The sequence below is a fragment of the Dermacentor variabilis genome, chromosome 5, assembly GCF_050947875.1.
Source record: "Dermacentor variabilis isolate Ectoservices chromosome 5, ASM5094787v1, whole genome shotgun sequence".
Taxonomy (NCBI): domain Eukaryota; kingdom Metazoa; phylum Arthropoda; class Arachnida; order Ixodida; family Ixodidae; genus Dermacentor; species Dermacentor variabilis.
In genome coordinates, this window is record NC_134572.1 from 59,844,224 (window position 1) to 59,861,330 (window position 17,107).

The 17,107-nt window shown below is 43.1% G+C and overlaps 1 protein-coding gene across 1 annotated transcript in view; it reads left to right on the plus strand.

The window, feature by feature from the left end:
- The window catches only part of LOC142582645 (glycine receptor subunit alpha-2-like), a 79,720-nt gene extending 65,265 nt beyond the window's left edge, over positions 1-14,455 (plus strand). Inside the window, exons 2-9 of the mRNA XM_075692564.1 lie at positions 523-608; positions 1,310-1,377; positions 4,402-4,625; positions 8,342-8,424; positions 8,853-8,987; positions 9,128-9,510; positions 13,042-13,065; positions 14,217-14,455. Coding sequence (XP_075548679.1) covers positions 523-608; positions 1,310-1,377; positions 4,402-4,625; positions 8,342-8,424; positions 8,853-8,987; positions 9,128-9,510; positions 13,042-13,065; positions 14,217-14,393 — 1,180 coding nt within the window. The 3' untranslated portion in view covers positions 14,394-14,455. The remainder of the gene's footprint in view (positions 1-522; positions 609-1,309; positions 1,378-4,401; positions 4,626-8,341; positions 8,425-8,852; positions 8,988-9,127; positions 9,511-13,041; positions 13,066-14,216) is intronic.
- The last annotated feature ends 2,652 nt before the right edge of the window (positions 14,456-17,107 follow it).

Consider the following 17,107-nt stretch of genomic DNA (forward strand, 5'->3'; position numbering starts at 1 on the left):
GAACTTGCTTATGAAGCTTACATACACGATGGAATCCTCAGTAAACTTTGCGAGCTCAGTTAACAATTCCTTTAAGTCTGATTTATTGCAAAGCAATGCGCTACATGAAAATAATGTGGTCTGGAGCCATTGAAGATACGCAGTAGTCAAACTATAGAAAGGCCACCGTTAGAGCAAAATGGGCTGGCCATTATATTTTGTTGTGTGGCTGGGTTTCACATCTACACGACTGCGCATCTCACACTGAAGCCTCGGTATGTGGCTACTCGCACCATGCTCTCTTGGATCCGCTTAAGTGTGGACTTAAGAAGAAAGATTCCGGGGCTTATCATCTCGCGGTAGGGACTAATTGGCGCATATAGACTCGGTTAAAGCTCCAGAGTAGGACGGCACGATAATTCTTGTGTACAAGTTCTGGACGTGCTCGCTTTTTTTTTTATCGCGAACCAAGCTGCTGCCGTACTGAGTGTGAAATTACGCAAGTCTTGATTTTGCCCCTGCCTTTCTTTTTTTGTTTCGCAGGAGACATGGAACTGTCGGCGATTTGGACAAGTTGGACAAACTCCTGAGCAAATATGACAGAAGGGCGTTGCCAACGGGGCACATGAGTGAGTTTTATAGCAGCAGTAGTGGTGGTTTGTTGTTTTGGCGTTTAATAAAATACAATTGAATTACAACGACAAGGATGAAAGCGCGATGCCTGACTCAGACACTGAACCACCGAATGCACCAACAAGTCGGGCTAAGCTTGTCCAGCACGTAGGCTGTTCTCGTCGCAGTGTTTACTTAAATTTTTTACGTGTCAGATGGGCGGGCTGTTGTTTTTGTTGTTGTTGTGCTATTGTTTTGGAGCTTATTTAAACAAGATTTACATGCATCGCTTTTTTAAATATGGGTAGATGTATGCACTAAGTATTCCTGAGAGAGAGAGAGAGAGAGAGAGAGAGAGAGAGAGAGAGAGAGAGAGAGAGAGAGATATTTATTAGGAATGAAAAGGCTCAGAGTTCAGCCTGAACTACTATGTTTTAGCCTGCTACTCAGCGTTGGCTTAGGGGGGGGGGGAGGGAGGAGGAAAAGGAGCAAGAAGACAGCGAGAAAGTGAAAGCGAATAGGATGGTGATGCGAAGACAAAAAGACATGAATAAAGAAACGAATAAGGAAATTAGAACTGTGCCTGAGAGGGCACCCTAACCCATGCAGAAACAAGGCGGCCTAAATTTAGCACGCAGGCGGTACAAGACGTGCTTAGTGTTGCATTACTTAAATCTTTGCTGTGTAAGGTTTGTTTCTGTCACTCTCATTTTATTAGGTGGACCCACGCAAGTCGCCTGCGAAATCTACATCAGGAGCTTCGGCTCTATCAATCCGGCAACAATGGTATGTGTTGAATTTTCTGTCGCTTGAAAGCAGGAAAATGCGCGAAGGCACTATAAAGCAGTATTATAGTCATGATAAAACAAGAGGTCCACAAGATATCACTTGCAGTCTCTGTGCCATGGACACTGCATAAAAGAAAAACATAGTCATTTTCATTACGTCTATTTTATTCATGCTGAAAAACTTCTTACGTGAAAGAGAACGTATATCTACATTAGTAAGTAGAAGCCCCGTACTCTTACAATCACAACGAAGATTGCGACGCTGTTAAAGTGTCTGCAGAATTTAATTTTCATGCGAAAGCATTACGTCCCATGCACGCCGACGGAACACCCGTGCACTGTTCGCTAACCTAACCATACTTCGCTAGCTAGTCGCTTCTAAGACACGTACAACAGTATAACGCAAAAAAAATTAAAACAGTAAAGTTCAGGGTCCATTACTGGGGTGTCAGCTGCAGAGAATGCTTAACAAATTTTTACTGCGCAGCAAGGCAGGCAGCCTGAACGTGGAATGGTGCAATGAGTGAAATAAATGTGCGCCCGCAGTTCGCGGTCTGGAGGAGAAAATGTAGCGGATGCATCGCTGTTTAAGAGGTCGTTAGATTGAATGACAGGCCGATCCCCGAGCGCTTGGCATGCGGTTAGTATGCGTGAAACCATACCAGATGTTCATTCGTTTATTTCGGCTGAGTAATGAATGTGCGAGAACTGAGTCTGGCTTCGTCTGTCTTTGTGGGGTGGTTATCGGAAGCGAAGAGTTAGTAAAAAAGAATCTCGTATAAAAAGTCTCTTGCTGTGCCACACATTTAGTTAAAACAAAGTTTTTTTCATCTAGCAAAGCCGCTATACGTTGCTACCTTGGGGTACGCGTGTATAATGTAAGTTGAACAAACAAAACGGCAAGAACTGAAAACAAGAAATTTTTGTTGAAAAGAAAATTACTTATGTACGCATCGGTGCCTACTTCTTTCTTTTGGAACGCTTCTGGGATATTCATGCATTACTTTAGAATCTGGCAGTGCCATGATTTACATACGTATAGCTTATAAGGGTATACTTGGGCTATTGATCCATAATTATTTCGCATGGTTCACGCGTGTCGTCTAAGTGATGCTATACGGATGCTATTTTCTTCCATTTCCATCCTTTGAAAGTTCAGAACCGAACCTCTGTTTAATTTCATTACGAACCGTTGTTTATACGAGTACCTAAAAATAAAATTTGGCAAGAAAAATGCTTCAGAAGTGAGGTTGTACTTTCTTGAGTGGGAATGCTTTGTAATGTGGCTGCAGCGACAATACTTCTCCCTCGGCTTCAGACAAGAGGAAGTTTTTTTACTACTGCAATATCGAAGAACTGCTTTTATTTGTTTATGACCCTATCAGTCTAGCCGACTCAGGATTCTTATAGAGAAACTTTGATTGACCGGTAACCTAGTACTATTTTGTGAGCTGCGGATGGAAGGCTTTCGAACATTCGTGCCTGTTTCAGGCCATAAGAATGCTTTAAGCGGTGACAAGATTAGAACAACCTTTCTTTTTTGCAAGCGGAAAGGAGCGACACTATATTCAAGAACAACATCGACCTTTACGACTACAATATGAGGGATTATTTACGGTACTACGTTTGCAAATTACGGCTTATATATTTTAGTCGTAACTCGACCATACGGTATACTATATCTATCCGCCGATGTGCTAGCACAGGATAAGTTTCTTTTAACTGATAAGTTTACTTAAAAAGAACAAATGAATGACTTGTGGGAACCAGTCTCTCCGTAAGCGGGAGTGAGTGTGAAAATGAAATATTGCTAAGTGCATAACCGACGTACATTCATTAGACTCCATTTCCCTGAGAAATGAACCTCCGGCTTGCGGAAATGTATCAACAATAGTATGGACAATCTAAAAGCAGCACTCCACGTCGCATTACCGGACGGCGGATGCAATAACCCAGCGTTGCTTTTGTCTTCTTCAAAGCGGAATCGCGCTTGTCCGCCATGTCGTTTTTTTGTAAGTAAGGTTTTCCGTATAGGGCACTTCTGGCAGTAAATGCAAGATTGCTGCGCTCTTTCTTAATAGCCGTCGTCATCAGCACAGCGTTTTTTACTTCAACAAAGTAATACTGGTTACCTGTGTTTAGAGGTGATGTTCGAGCCGTTAAGCCTGTCGCGCCGTGTACAATGCGCCGGACTCTGAATCTGCGCGCTTTGAGAGAGGAAATTATTTTTTTTGTGTTCGCTTGTTATCGATTATCGTCGAAAGACGGTGTTTGATCGTCACGATATTAGTAAGGCTATTTGAGGGCCGTAAGGCTCTACACAAATCCAAGACAACTTTTCTGAAAGAACCTGGCGTTGCCCATGACTTCTCATGGTGAAATATTGACGCTTATTTAAGCATGAGCACGAACTTCGTGCTCATGCTTCGTTCTCAACAATAGCACGCACATGGTATTGTTGTCTCTACCGTTTATGATTAAAACTAAACAGTGTTTGAAGATGCACCAGGTAGCACTAGCGTAATAAATCAACATATACTTTTTCTAAAATTATCAGCGCACTCTTTCACGTATAAGACACTTCTAAAAAAATAAATGTAGGGTTTTCGAAAAGATTCCTGCTACTCCTCTGCCCCAACAGGCGGCAAAGAAATAAGCTGCTTGTTAAGTACAAAGCCACAGAGGTGCAACAAGCATTCTTAAGGTCGAATTCCTGAAACTAGTTCACACGTTGTGACACATAAACCACAAGTTCAGAAGCCGAGTTCAAAAGTCTGAACGAAAGCATAATGCAGTCTGTGCAAAAAAAGTACGAAGAAAAATTAGGAGAGAAAAAGAAAATAGAGACCACCACTGTACACCATAGCCCACATTATCAGAATGTACATCTAGCTGCACGCCAGTATGCTAACTGTAACATTTCTTTGTCGCCGTAAATTTATGCACGTGAAAGCAATATTCAAGTGTATTTTGAAATTATAACGGAAGCCACATAAAACGAATTATATTTTATTCACTTCAGGATTACGAAGTGGACCTCTACCTGCGACAACGATGGCATGATGACCGCTTTGAGATGAGCGGCATTAGTGGACCCCTCGACCTGAACGATCCCAAACTGGTGCAACGTATATGGAAACCCGAAGTCTTTTTTGCCAACGCAAAGCATGCGGAGTTCCAGTACGTGACGGTGCCCAACGTCCTAGTACGCATCAGTCCTACGGGGGACATTCTCTACATGCTCAGGTGAGAGCTTGAGCACGAATGCATGGAGTAAAATGAACTTCTAATAAACTAGTGTTGCCAACTATGACTCGGTATCGCATACACAAACAGATAACAAATGAATTTTGCGCATGGCCTGTTAAATCGCTGGTAATTCTTATGGTACGGCATAACAGCTTCAAGAAAGAAACAGCACCCACTTACGAAGGTTCTATTTCGAGCTCTAACGCCTCAAAAATTGTATATAAAGTGCCGTGTGAGATTCTTAAAGAATAAGCTGAGCTTAGAAAGGGAATAGGAAATAATAAAACAAATGCCAGATAGTGCACAAGAGTGCAGCAGCGCACTCGTTTTGTAGAGATAATCTAACGTTTTGCAGAGATAACAATTATTCAACTTTTGTATTCTTACTTTGTGTTTTAATGTGTATTGCAGACTTCAACTGTGAAAAAGTTCAGCAGATCGGTGGAGAAATATTGTTAAGCAAAAACCAAATGCAAGTGCTTCTCTAAACAAGATATTGCATGAAACTTCTTTCTTACTCCATACTACAGCTGCTTTGTTTGAGCATAACTAAGGGAACAAGCTGACACGCCACAAATAAAATGATGGTTTTGGCTCAAATATTGACAATCTGGTGCAGCACAATAAATGAAGAAACACCTTGTGATTTTCTAGTCTTGCCGCAAAGGTTGCTTGTTTGAGAGGAGTTGATGACGAAGCCAATATAATGTGCTGCTTGCTGGAATAAAAAAAAAAACATCGATAATTATTTTTCCTAACGAGACCGTCTTACATGCTGTGCCTATTCTAGTTCTAAGATGACATCCTCCTAATCTTTCTTAATAATATGATCGTAGGTGGGTAAGCCCCGCCCTTGGAGGTGTAAGGCGGTACCTGAGGTTATGTGTCAATAAATGTAAGAGCAAATAGCACAACTGGATTTTGTGAGGTTTCTTTTCCTATACTAACCTGCGGCGGTAACTTAGTGGCTATGACGTTCATTGCGAACCTTGTGGTTATTGGTTCGATCCCGATCACGACGGCCGCACTTGGATGAGGTGAAATTAAAAAAAAACTGCTGTACTGACACTTAGGTGCATTTTAAAAAGCGCCAGATGGTCAAAATTGTTCCGGAGTCGCCCAGTATGGACCACCTCTTAATTAGATCATAATTTTCGCTCGCAAAACTCCATGTTTGATTCTATAGACTTGTATTCGTTGCTTACCTGTCCTGCCAAGTGTCCGATCCGAGCGATAGTGCTGGCGAGGCAAAGTGGTCTCCGATAATGAAGCTCTAGAACAACAAGAAATTAAACTAATCATTGTGTAGTACAATGCCAGGACGAGCTTAAATTCCGCTTTAGTCAACTGGTTCATCATTTTTCCTCTGTAGCTAATCAAAAAACGAGAAACTTGCCAATGTCTTAACTGCGCCTTCAGATAGCTTTAGTTCTCGGTGCTGCAACCTTGTTATATTTTAGCGCCACACATCCCTTGTTAGAAGTTCATTCATTATAAAGCTCATCGGATAGCTGCAACATTTGTTCATTTTAATTTAAGATCCGCGATGTACACAAGACACAGTGTTTGTAAACATGCGTTAGCTAGTACGGCTGCGATGGCATAATCCCTGCTTCAGTTTATCCTCATGCTGTGCGTGTTATCATGAATATCCCGACGCGCACTATTTAGTCATACGAGCACATTGCCTGAAAAAAAAAATTCTACATTGCCTTCGAAAGACCATAATAAAACGGGCAGAGGTGATCAGCGGCGCTGGCCACTTCGTCATCCGCAACCAAATCTGAAAGTGGCATTGCATTTTGAGCGAAATGTTAATTAAGCCAATGGCCATCTTTAGGACGGCACCCATTAACTGAATGACAATGTAAACTGCTTGACGATGTCGCTTTTGTGATAAATTACAAGGTATGCTTTGCAAAGTCGTCACACTTGCCCTTAGCTCATTCGTTAGAATTGTGTCTGCGTCAAAACTGTCAAATCGAAATATAACGATACTGATAAAATATGAAAGTGGCGGTGGCCTTCTAAAGTGGGGGCATTTTAAGTTATCCACTAACCAATCAACAGTGCTGCGCAGTTTTGTTGAAATGAGCAGCGCGCTATTTGCAAGTACAGGGCGAAGATTTTTCTTCACTTTTAACTCTGGTATTTTATAGCGCATTCATCCCAACAACGTTCCGCGTTATAACTGGCTCACTATGCTAGAATCTTTGAGGACGCTAATCGACATAGAGAAAAAAAAAACGGTGAGCGGGGAGGAGAGGGTGAACCCAACCTGTTCAGTAGAATCAACGGGATCAAACTGAGAAGGCAGTCTGTATTATTATTATTGTTATTATTATTATTATTATTATTATTAGTAGTAGTAGTAAAGAAGAGACAACCCGCTTTCTTTTGCGGTGTGGCAACTGCAGCGCATATGTCAACGCACGGTTCTTTACAAAACGCTGGTCAAAGGGCCTATTGTGCCCACAAGTTTCTGAAGAAGAACTGGGCGTATCTCTTCTGGCGTAACAAAGCGGCTACTGGATCTGGATACTTTGCGTGTGCCTGAGGTTGACGCATTTGCGCAAGCGGTGGCACAGTGTGATGAACGGCCGCGCCGAATTTCAATTACGTCCATGTCAGCCGCATCTGTCGTCCTGCTTCTGAGCGCCAGAACCTGCTGACCTCCTTTTACGCAAGCGGTTTGCATTCCTACCACGATCCATGCTATTCTCTATGCATTAAGTGCAATGTTTCAGTAACATGGTGCTATTAATCTCAAATTGTCCAATTACACCATATAAAGGTTGCTTGCTGGGCTAGCTGTTTCATTGCAACTGATGTAACAGCCCGAAGCATAAGGAAGGAACGACGATAGACATCGAGTGACCATACACAGCACTAACAGGAAAGGGAAAAAGGGAGAAAGGAAAAGAAGAACCATCAGCATGAGTGACGCAAGGTGATATTACCAAGCTCCTAGTCACCAACCATCTAAAACCCACTGCTTACACACTCATCAGGGCCAGCTTAGCTTACACTGCTAAATGTGACAAGTCTACGGGTCATCGTACTAAGCCATATGTGCCTAAGTAAAAAAGAAGCGGAATTGCTTCTGAGCACAAGGATCAGTGTGTCAGAAAGATTATCGAGACGATCGAGAATTCTCTTACATGAGAAGGGTGTATAAGCATGCAATCACTTACAGTCACCAAAAAAGAGCTAAGGTTTTTTGATGGTTGGTGAATAGGAGTTTGGTGATATCACCTTGTGCCACTCATGCTGATTGTCGTTCTTCGCCTTTCTCAATTTTTTTCTTCCTTTCCTGCTGGCGCTTCGTATGTAATCATACGCATAGCATCTACAGTAGAATAAACAGTTGGAAGTCAGCGCTCTTTTCACTCCGTTTCTATCGTCGTCCCTTCCTTATCTTTTGCGTTGTTGCACAAGTTACCACATGAATAACGCACAAAAAAGTCAATATAGCTCGACGTTATTTCTGATAAGAAATCCAAGTTCATATGCTCTGAATGTGAGCGGGGAAAGATAAACAGTGAGATTCGTAGTAAATTTTTATGACCAGTCTCTCATCTCCATCTGCGTTGAGAATGCCCTTGTGTTACCTCGAATGCTAATTCGGCAGTGTAGTTCAACGCAGTTGGAAAAGGTGGCAGGCTTGATCAAGCAATTGATTATATAATACATATTCACCTTGTTTCATGCAGGTTGAAGCTGACTTTTTCTTGCATGATGGACCTTTACCGGTACCCCCTAGACGCTCAAGTTTGCAGCATTGAACTCGCTTCGTGTAAGTTTTAAACTCGAACGTTCTTTTGAGCCAGATTACAATGCATATTGTTTTAAGTAAACGGCATTTTGCGACGTTGTGGGAGCGGAATTACTGACTGTTGGGCTAGTTGGTATCTCACTCTGACTATTGTAACTCAGCGCAATCAAAATGGCCGAACAGACACGAATAAAAAAAACAGACAAGAACGAGTGTATTTGTCTGTCTATCTGCCACTTTGAACTAACATACCATTGTCAAAATGTGGTAATAGAAGTTTGAGAAGTATAATTTTTAGATGAATATGCAGATGTGTGTTGCAGAACTTACCGTATTTTTTCCCTTAAGCCTCTTTGTTGTCCAGCACGAGGACATTGTGGGCAAATCATTCGGTTTAATCGCTTAGCGGAATGCGTTTTGTTGATGTTCGGTTCATATATGTTTTGCAGTCTCGAAGACGACGGACGAGCTACAGCTGCACTGGTCTAAGGCATCGCCTGTGATCCTCTATGAAAACATGAAGCTCCCACAATTTGAAATTCAAAACGTGAACACGTCCCTGTGCAATGAGACATTCCACATTGGTACGTGTGCAATTTTCTCAGTTGTACGTAGAGGACGTTGGAGATATGCTTTCACTGTTTAACGTGAGAACATGCACTACCACCGCGGGAATAATGAGTTTGCTCATTACTCTTGTTTTACTTGTTTTGCGAACATGCAGGAGAGTACAGCTGCCTGAAAGCCGAGTTCAACCTACAGCGCTCTATTGGCTACCACCTCGTCCAATCGTATCTGCCCACCATCTTGATCGTGGTCATCTCTTGGGTCTCCTTCTGGCTCGACGTGGAAGCGATTCCAGCCCGAATTACATTGGGAGTCACCACGCTTCTTACCATCTCATCCAAGGGTGCCGGTATACAAGGAAACCTGCCGCCCGTCTCGTACGTCAAGGCAATCGACGTCTGGATGGGCGCCTGCACCATGTTCGTGTTTGCCGCACTGCTTGAGTTCACCTTTGTCAACTACCTGTGGAGGAAGCGGCCCGCGACTGCCAAGTCACCACCTCCGGTGGTCGCAGCCATTCCCGAGAGCAAAGTGGCTGTGGTGGGTATCGCTTAACAAACGCTTCGACCAAGCAGTGGTTAGTTACGTCCTATCAAGCGAATCAGAGGCTGAAAGTTTGCCATCATTAGAACACGTCAGTGCTGAATAGAATGCCAAAATTAAGGCTCTCTTTTGGGTATGGTTCCGGCTTGCAATGCTTGACTCACATGAAGTAGGTAGAAGCTTGACAGTGCAGTCTTGCTGCTCCTTCGTAGTCACCGAGTCAAAACTTCGATAGTCAGAGCGCATTTATACGCAATCACAGTAGCCGGTGGAAAACGGGCCAATAAAATCGAGGCATCAATATTTGGCTAAACCACGCCACGAAAGAAAGGATTTCGCTTCCACCAGATTCTATAATGGTCAGTAAACATGTGCTATATCAGGATTTGGCCCACCACTTGCCTGTGGGAAAGCGATAACACTCCGTAAGTACTAAAGCATACGTTAGAACAAAGCGAGTGCTAGGTTAACTTGACTGACTTTTAAAGATAAGGTTTCAAAAGAAGCAGCACCTGTGGAAATTATCAGACAGGTAGAAACAAAACCTCCTCCCGCTGCTGCACAAATGCACGAGATTTACAGCGTCGACTTTATATATAGCGGGCATTGAACTTTACGCATTCGACTTCATGATAGCCTTTTTCTAAATGAAAGCAAAGTGTCTATATTGGTGCTGCTTTCCTATTTGCGTGGATATAAAGCGTTCTTTACAAAAAGTAGTACTGTCAGTTTTGAAGGTGGTAATTTGTCACTCACTCATCATATAAGCGTCAAGAAGAGGGTGTGGTGCAATAATGTGCTATTAAAAAGTCTGAGAAATATTCAATTTATTGCTAAGACACTGCACACTGTAAGGATACCGAAAAAACTTGGAAACCAGTCCCAATTTTGTGACAGAAGCTTTCCACCCAACAAAAAGCACGGCGCAATATCAAATAGTTTGTGGAGCAAACATTGTCACTGCGTAAATAATATAATTGCTGTTGAATATTTTGCAGCAGGTAATAAGTGAACACCCTTGTGTTCGTGAAATTCACACTTTTTATAATGCTTACTTGCGAAAAAATTTCGCGTTGCCATGTGCGTTCTAAGGTGAGCCCGAGCGCACTTCCGCAGCCCCACTGCAAAAATGTTTACACTCTTAAGGGTGTTTGCTTGTTACACAGGTAACACCCTTACCGTTAGGTCCATACAAAAAATTTATAAAGGACGACAACAGTGTTCTAACTAGACGTGCGATTACAATTAATGTAGTTGAAAACTATGTAATCATGCGGACATCCTTGGGCGCACAGAAATATCCGACGGGAGATTTTCACAGTGATAGATATGAAACCTTATTTAACGCACTTTTTATGTCGCCTGGCACAGTTGTCATCGTTTTTACTTCAAAGAAAAAGTTGGCAAGCAAGATGCTATCACTGGTTCTCACGAAGAATTTGATCGTACCCCTTAAACGTATTTTTGTAAGGTCTTAAATGTAGGGATGACACCTGTATGACAAACGAACACTCATAAGGGTGTAATTTTTACAGTGCACCATAACTAATTACTTGCGGTAGAGACCATTTAAGGATCCGTGAATATCGGCAAGAATGCACGTGGTGGCACGCGCGCAGCACCAATTTCAATGAGCGAACTCAAAAACCTCGCATGTAGTTGAAGGTACAGGTACTTGAAAAGGTGTCACCATACCGTCTCTTGACCTCTACTTGCTGAAGCTTTCACAGCAAGTACGGTAACGTAACGTAATCACAAATATCGGGTACGTTAAGGGTGACATGTCCGCTAAGTGGTTCTGACGCTGAGTGAGACTGGTCCGACCGCTGCGCGACGAACTCTGGCGAGTTGGCCTTGAGCAACTCCGGTGTCAAACGCTGGTACGACCGGTACGATCTGACGCTGAATAGCTGGTGCTTAGCAGCTATGTGACATATAACGTATATCTATAACGTAGGAAATATGGTATATCTCATTGTTACAACTGTTATAACTCCTTATACGGCAGAGAAACGACATATTCTCGACTGCGGGAAAAGGATCGACCTTGGATATTTTTTCATCAATAATAAAGCCTCAGAGGTACACTTAGTCACTAGTAAAATTTGGTGAGCAATGAATCAATAAATGTCAATGTTTGATAGTGGAAGTTTGATTTCCAGAGGCAGCTTCAGTTCGCAATACTTTCCTCTCAAATCCTCCAGTGCCCAACGCTACTGCCTTCGAACCTGTCTCTACATGCTGGCTAATAGCTTTCTCCTTCGCAGAGCTTCTAAAGAGACGCAGCCCAGTGAGCCTACATCCTTTCGCTCAGATGACTTTATCTATAAACGCAGCAGACAGTATTGAGCAGGAGGCTAACATGTTGCAATTGTATTTTTTTTGCTTTACATTTGCCTTAGAGTTCTTGCCGTTAAGTCTAAGCCAAAGGTGAATGACACTAAGATATGGTGTCGTAGCCAGCTGCGTGTGCATAGTTTAAGTTGTTTCACGGATGCTTTCTTTACTACGAGAGTATTACATGCTTTCAAGCGTGCAGGCTCATGCTATAGTCACTTCCAATTGTAAAAGGAGGTTTCATGTTTGCTTGCTCGGTCAGGTTACGAGAGAGCGACATTCTCTGCGGATCGCATATAGCTCCCGAACTTACCCTTGTAAAGAATGGGAACTGAGCTATGACTATGGTTTATACCTTCTGGAGGCCGTATAGAGTGCTCACAGTGCTGCTCAACGTCTAGGGCTCCGACGAAGCGAAGTTTGTGTCACTGTTGATAACTTCATACAGACGAAATATTAAAGCGCTTTATGTGTAGCAGGAAGCCTATACTCCCACTTGAAATGTGCGACAACTTTATTTTGGTAGAGTTATTTCATATCCGCTACACGTTATGGAGAAACCACGCACTGCGCAGGAAATGAAGCGACGTTGCCACTGCTTGTGTTTATTGCTCAACAAACACAGTTACTCACTGAATAAGAAAATAATAACGACGGAAAGATGCACATAGGCAAATGACAACTCTTCGCGCGAACATGAGGCACCTTATAAAGTTATACGTGTCTCTTTTGCTAGGCTTATTGACCTCTATTGTGCGTCTGTTGTGGCACTTAAGCAGTGCTTCATAATCAGTATGACACAGTGTCTTGGGTTGTGCCTATAATCGAGCAGACATGATCGCACTTAAATTTCGTGGGATAAAACCAAACCCGTGAAACACGCGTGTTATACTGCACCGTTGTTTGCTGCAGTCGGATACGAGTGATTTAAAGCGGTCGAAATAACATTGCGCTCGTAGTTGTCACGGGAAAGCAGTACGACTGAAAGAAAGATCTTAAAGAAAGTGCTTTTCGTAGAAGAAACTGTTTCTTCTGCGCGTGAGGCACCACGCTGTGAGTTTGCATGGATTCTCCCCATGAACATTTTGAGTGAACAAATGCCTTGCGGAGATTGCTTTGTGCACTCTACTTGCCTGCCGTAAGACAGCGCAGGTGGACAAAGTTGTAACCATGTTCTCTCCTTCTTTTCAGCTCCTCCCATGCAACGGAAACTTGGTAAAGATTTTAAAATTTTATTCTATTGACTTAAAGTGTCTGCAGTGCGAAAAAAAGTACACTGGGTTTATATACTCAGTATTGCGCAGTATAGTTGCAGGCTGCTTATGAGACATCGCTCTAAAAACAACTTTGACATTAGTTTTAAGACAGTTTTGTACTGCCATAGCATATTTTGAAAAGAGAAGGGGGAAGTGAACGAGAATTGAATCAGCAGGAAAGCCGCAAATTAAAAAGCAGTTGGCCCATGGATTTCAGATCTTGCTGTTTTAGAGCAAAATTTCTTTTAATTGTAAGGCTACCTTGAAGACTACAACGGAAAAAGTTCAAACTTTGAAGACATTAGCAGCTGTTGTGGAGTCCAGAGGAAACCTAATTAGTGGTATAACTAAAGCGCTATAAGTCACTGTGATTATACAAACATCGGCTTGGCTTTTCCGCTGCATTGAAGTGTCAGGATATGTTGTATTAGTACCGCTTGTAAGGCATGGAGATTGAAACTATTTTTTACTTGTTGTCTGCGTCCTTTGAAAATTATCTCATCTCAAACATTGGTTGTCTGTGCAGTACAACAGCATAATTGCTTAATAGTTCATTTATAATTCGGAAAATGCTCTTTCATGTATGCTGTCGACGTTATGGCACTACCGTGCCCGCTCGGGACTTTGTAATTTGAATGGTAAATCTACTTAAAACTTTCTTTGAACCTGTCTTTACCTATTTGCGAATGTTGCTCTGCACAGAAAACACAAGGTGACGAAGCATGAGCAGGAGCTTCATTTAGAATGTTTTCATTTAGGTTCGGTCAAGAAAACTGATGTTTGGTTTGAAAAATACCCTCGTAAATTTATTGATTGCCACGCAGTTTGAATGTACGGTAGCCTGCATAAGTAATAAAGTGGCATTGACGTCGGTTGCCGTGTAATACTATTGCTTTTGTAGCTGACATATTCCTTTCAGTACTTGCATCAAATATCTCCACGTTAAGTTGTCTAGGTAGTTTGCATGCATGATGACGTGGAAAAGTGTACAACATGCTCAATGCAAGGCCGAGGTGAGCTGTTATTGGCGGCGGTAGCGGTGACTCCTGCAAGGTTTGTTTCTCAGAGTTGGTAGAAATTGTTATGATGTCTTTGCTCCCCATTTTGCAGGGGCCATGCAGCCCCATCACTGGCGGTACAGACATCAGCCCTTCGCCCACAGGTCCTGAAGCTGTCAGAAACAGACACAAGGTTCAGGCCAAGAGAATTGACCAGACCTGCAGGATAGCATTTCCCATGGCTTTCCTGGCGTTTAGCGTCGCATACTGGCCATACTATCTTTTGTGAGGCCGCGGTACCCCGAGCTAATGTCAGGAACGGAGAGGCGGGTACCACGAAGTCGGGGGGGGGGGGGGGAGGGGGGAGAGTGCTTGTGGCTATCACAATCCCGTTGGTTCTCTGTAAGAACGCTTTTGTTTTGCACAGAAGCTCACTGCATCACATTTTGCGTCTCCCTAGTGTTTAATTATTTGTTTCTGCACTTGTGTTCCCGTGTGCATTCTGACTGAATATCACTCCAACCCTTCAGTGTGTATAAGTCCCAAAGTGAATTGGATATTTCCTCTTCGCGATCCTCTTGAGGGCACCTCTAGTCACTAATCTAACACGTAGGAGAGTTTAAGGATGCGTTAGGCAGCACTTTTCTTGTGCTTTAAGTGGATCTCATCATATTCTGGTAGAGAATATAAACTTCAACACTGAAGTAGTATTTACAAGGCAGACTAACATGTTGCTAGAAACAGTATTTTTGCAGGAGGGAAGATGCAATGATTATACAGGGTGTTCAAAATTAAGCTTTATGGTTTTATAGGAATTAGGCACTGCGAGGGGAAGGGCAACCGTTATCGTCTTTGTCTATGCCTCCGCCCTATTGTCAGACTAAATGCCGCACACAACAGCCTCGTCACATCAGGGAAGATCTTTGTGCCAATCCTCACTCTCTTGCGTGCGTAATCACGTAAACGACAATTAAAATTTGGAGCCAGCTATCTCGAAGCAAAGATATGCTGGAAGAATTCTTCTAAGTGTAACTGTGTAGAAACTTTTCAATACACAAATACACACTTACTGCAGTCAATAAAAAGTTAATTACTCGATTTTATTTAATTGGGCTGCTGACAGCAATAACTCTCATCTCACTTTGTGTCCCCCTGGCCACATAACTTATTTGCACAGGTGGTCTTCGCGTGCATCCCAGTGGCTAAATTTAAGAAAACCATAAAGCTTAATTTTGAACACCTGGTATATCATGATGCTTTCAATGCTTTATTGTTGTATTATAAAAAAAGATATACTATCAACGACTCAGGCCGGAGAATCATGTTGGAAAAAAAATGTTTCATTGTTTCCTTTCGTCATCGCGCCCTTAGGTTAATTTGCCCTGTACAGTTCCTGAGGGAACGCATTAGTGCACAAAAAAAGTATTTCGGCTTCCACATCGCAACGAAAACGGGCGTCGCCTCCTGTCTCTACAAGACAATGAGATGCGCAGGCCGCACGCTTTTTCGGGGTCCGCAATTATTAAACATGGCGTATATTTTGATAACCCGCACCTTCTTCCTACGCAGCATTTTTCTGTTAGACCCACTGGGTTCATTTAACCAATCCTAGGCCTAAAACCGTATTCAAGCCCAGCACAAAGTCCGCTTTTGCGAACTCCCGTTCAGATGTGGATGAGCCGTTGGCTTACAGGACTCTGACCTAAGTATGGGCCTGTGTCAAACGGCGTCAGAAAGATGAGCACAACAGCCCCTTATTGCGTAACGCTGCCGGCAATGCTCGCCATTTTAAGCTGTCCCGAACTGCGAAATTATTCCACGGTAGCGCTTTTGTAGATGTGGAAGACTTGCCTAATCACTTCAAAGGTGTCGCCACTTACAATACTATACGTACAGTTCCGCCTGGAGAATTTGGCGCACGCATACTTGTAGTACCATGAGGCGGAGTTATTACTTCGGGAGGAATTGCGCAGGCAGCTAATCCCCATCTACGCAACTCTGGACAGTCGGATGTTATGCATGGTAGGAGAATGGACTATAGAAGGGTGGAGTCTGCAAGTCAGGCGAGGATACAGCGGCGTAGCGAAAACGTAGCCATGCTTGTGGAGTACACGACCCGACTCTTGTGAAACACGGATCCATCTATGTCGGAAACAAAAATTTAAGCACTTCATGCGCGCAGTAAAGAAAGAACCCTTTGGGGGCCTGATACCAAACTTGCCCAAGAACCTCCCAGAGTACCTCGCAGAGGCCATGTCAAAGGAAAAGACGATCTAGCAGTAGGATCCTGATTTGGCTTTGGACAACGTCGCTGTAATGCGAGTGCTTATAAAGTTCTTTGTTCTGGAAGAGGTTAAATGCTCCATCTAACTCCAGGCTCTGTACTGCGGACTTCGCCGGCTGAGGTCGTTCGTTAGAAGATGGGGCGTGCTGCCCGAACCTCAGAATATTTCGGAGCGCCACTGTACGAGGTGCGGCAGCTGGCACTTTGAATCACCTATGCGGAAGCTGCGCGAGGTTCTCCACACTAGGACTCCCACAATGTGCGCGCCCTTGAACAAGCGATTGCCAACTTCAGAGCCCGCGGCGACCAATCAAAGCTGAAGTATGTCATCGCAAAACTTATATTTATCGAACCTCAATTGGAAAGACCATGTATTTTCACTGCGCTGTGGAACATGAAATTTATGCGTTACATATTCGCTCCGGGGAATAGCAAAAATATTGCAAAAATATTGGTGACACAGAAAGCAGTCGCATATCAAGCCCATTATATGCGTTGACGCTGTAGTTTGTAAAGGGCACTTGAATGTGGACGCCTGTTTAGAATCGCGGAGAGATTTCATTTTCGCGGAGCTTATACCACTCTCAAATGTGCTGGGGCACGGCAGAATCGTGGATCCAGTTTTTTTAACTTCCGTCAAAACAGATTAGCAGTAGTTCACAGCGGCGAAACACTCACAAGTGTAGTTATAAAAACCTAACAGTTTGAATCAATAAATA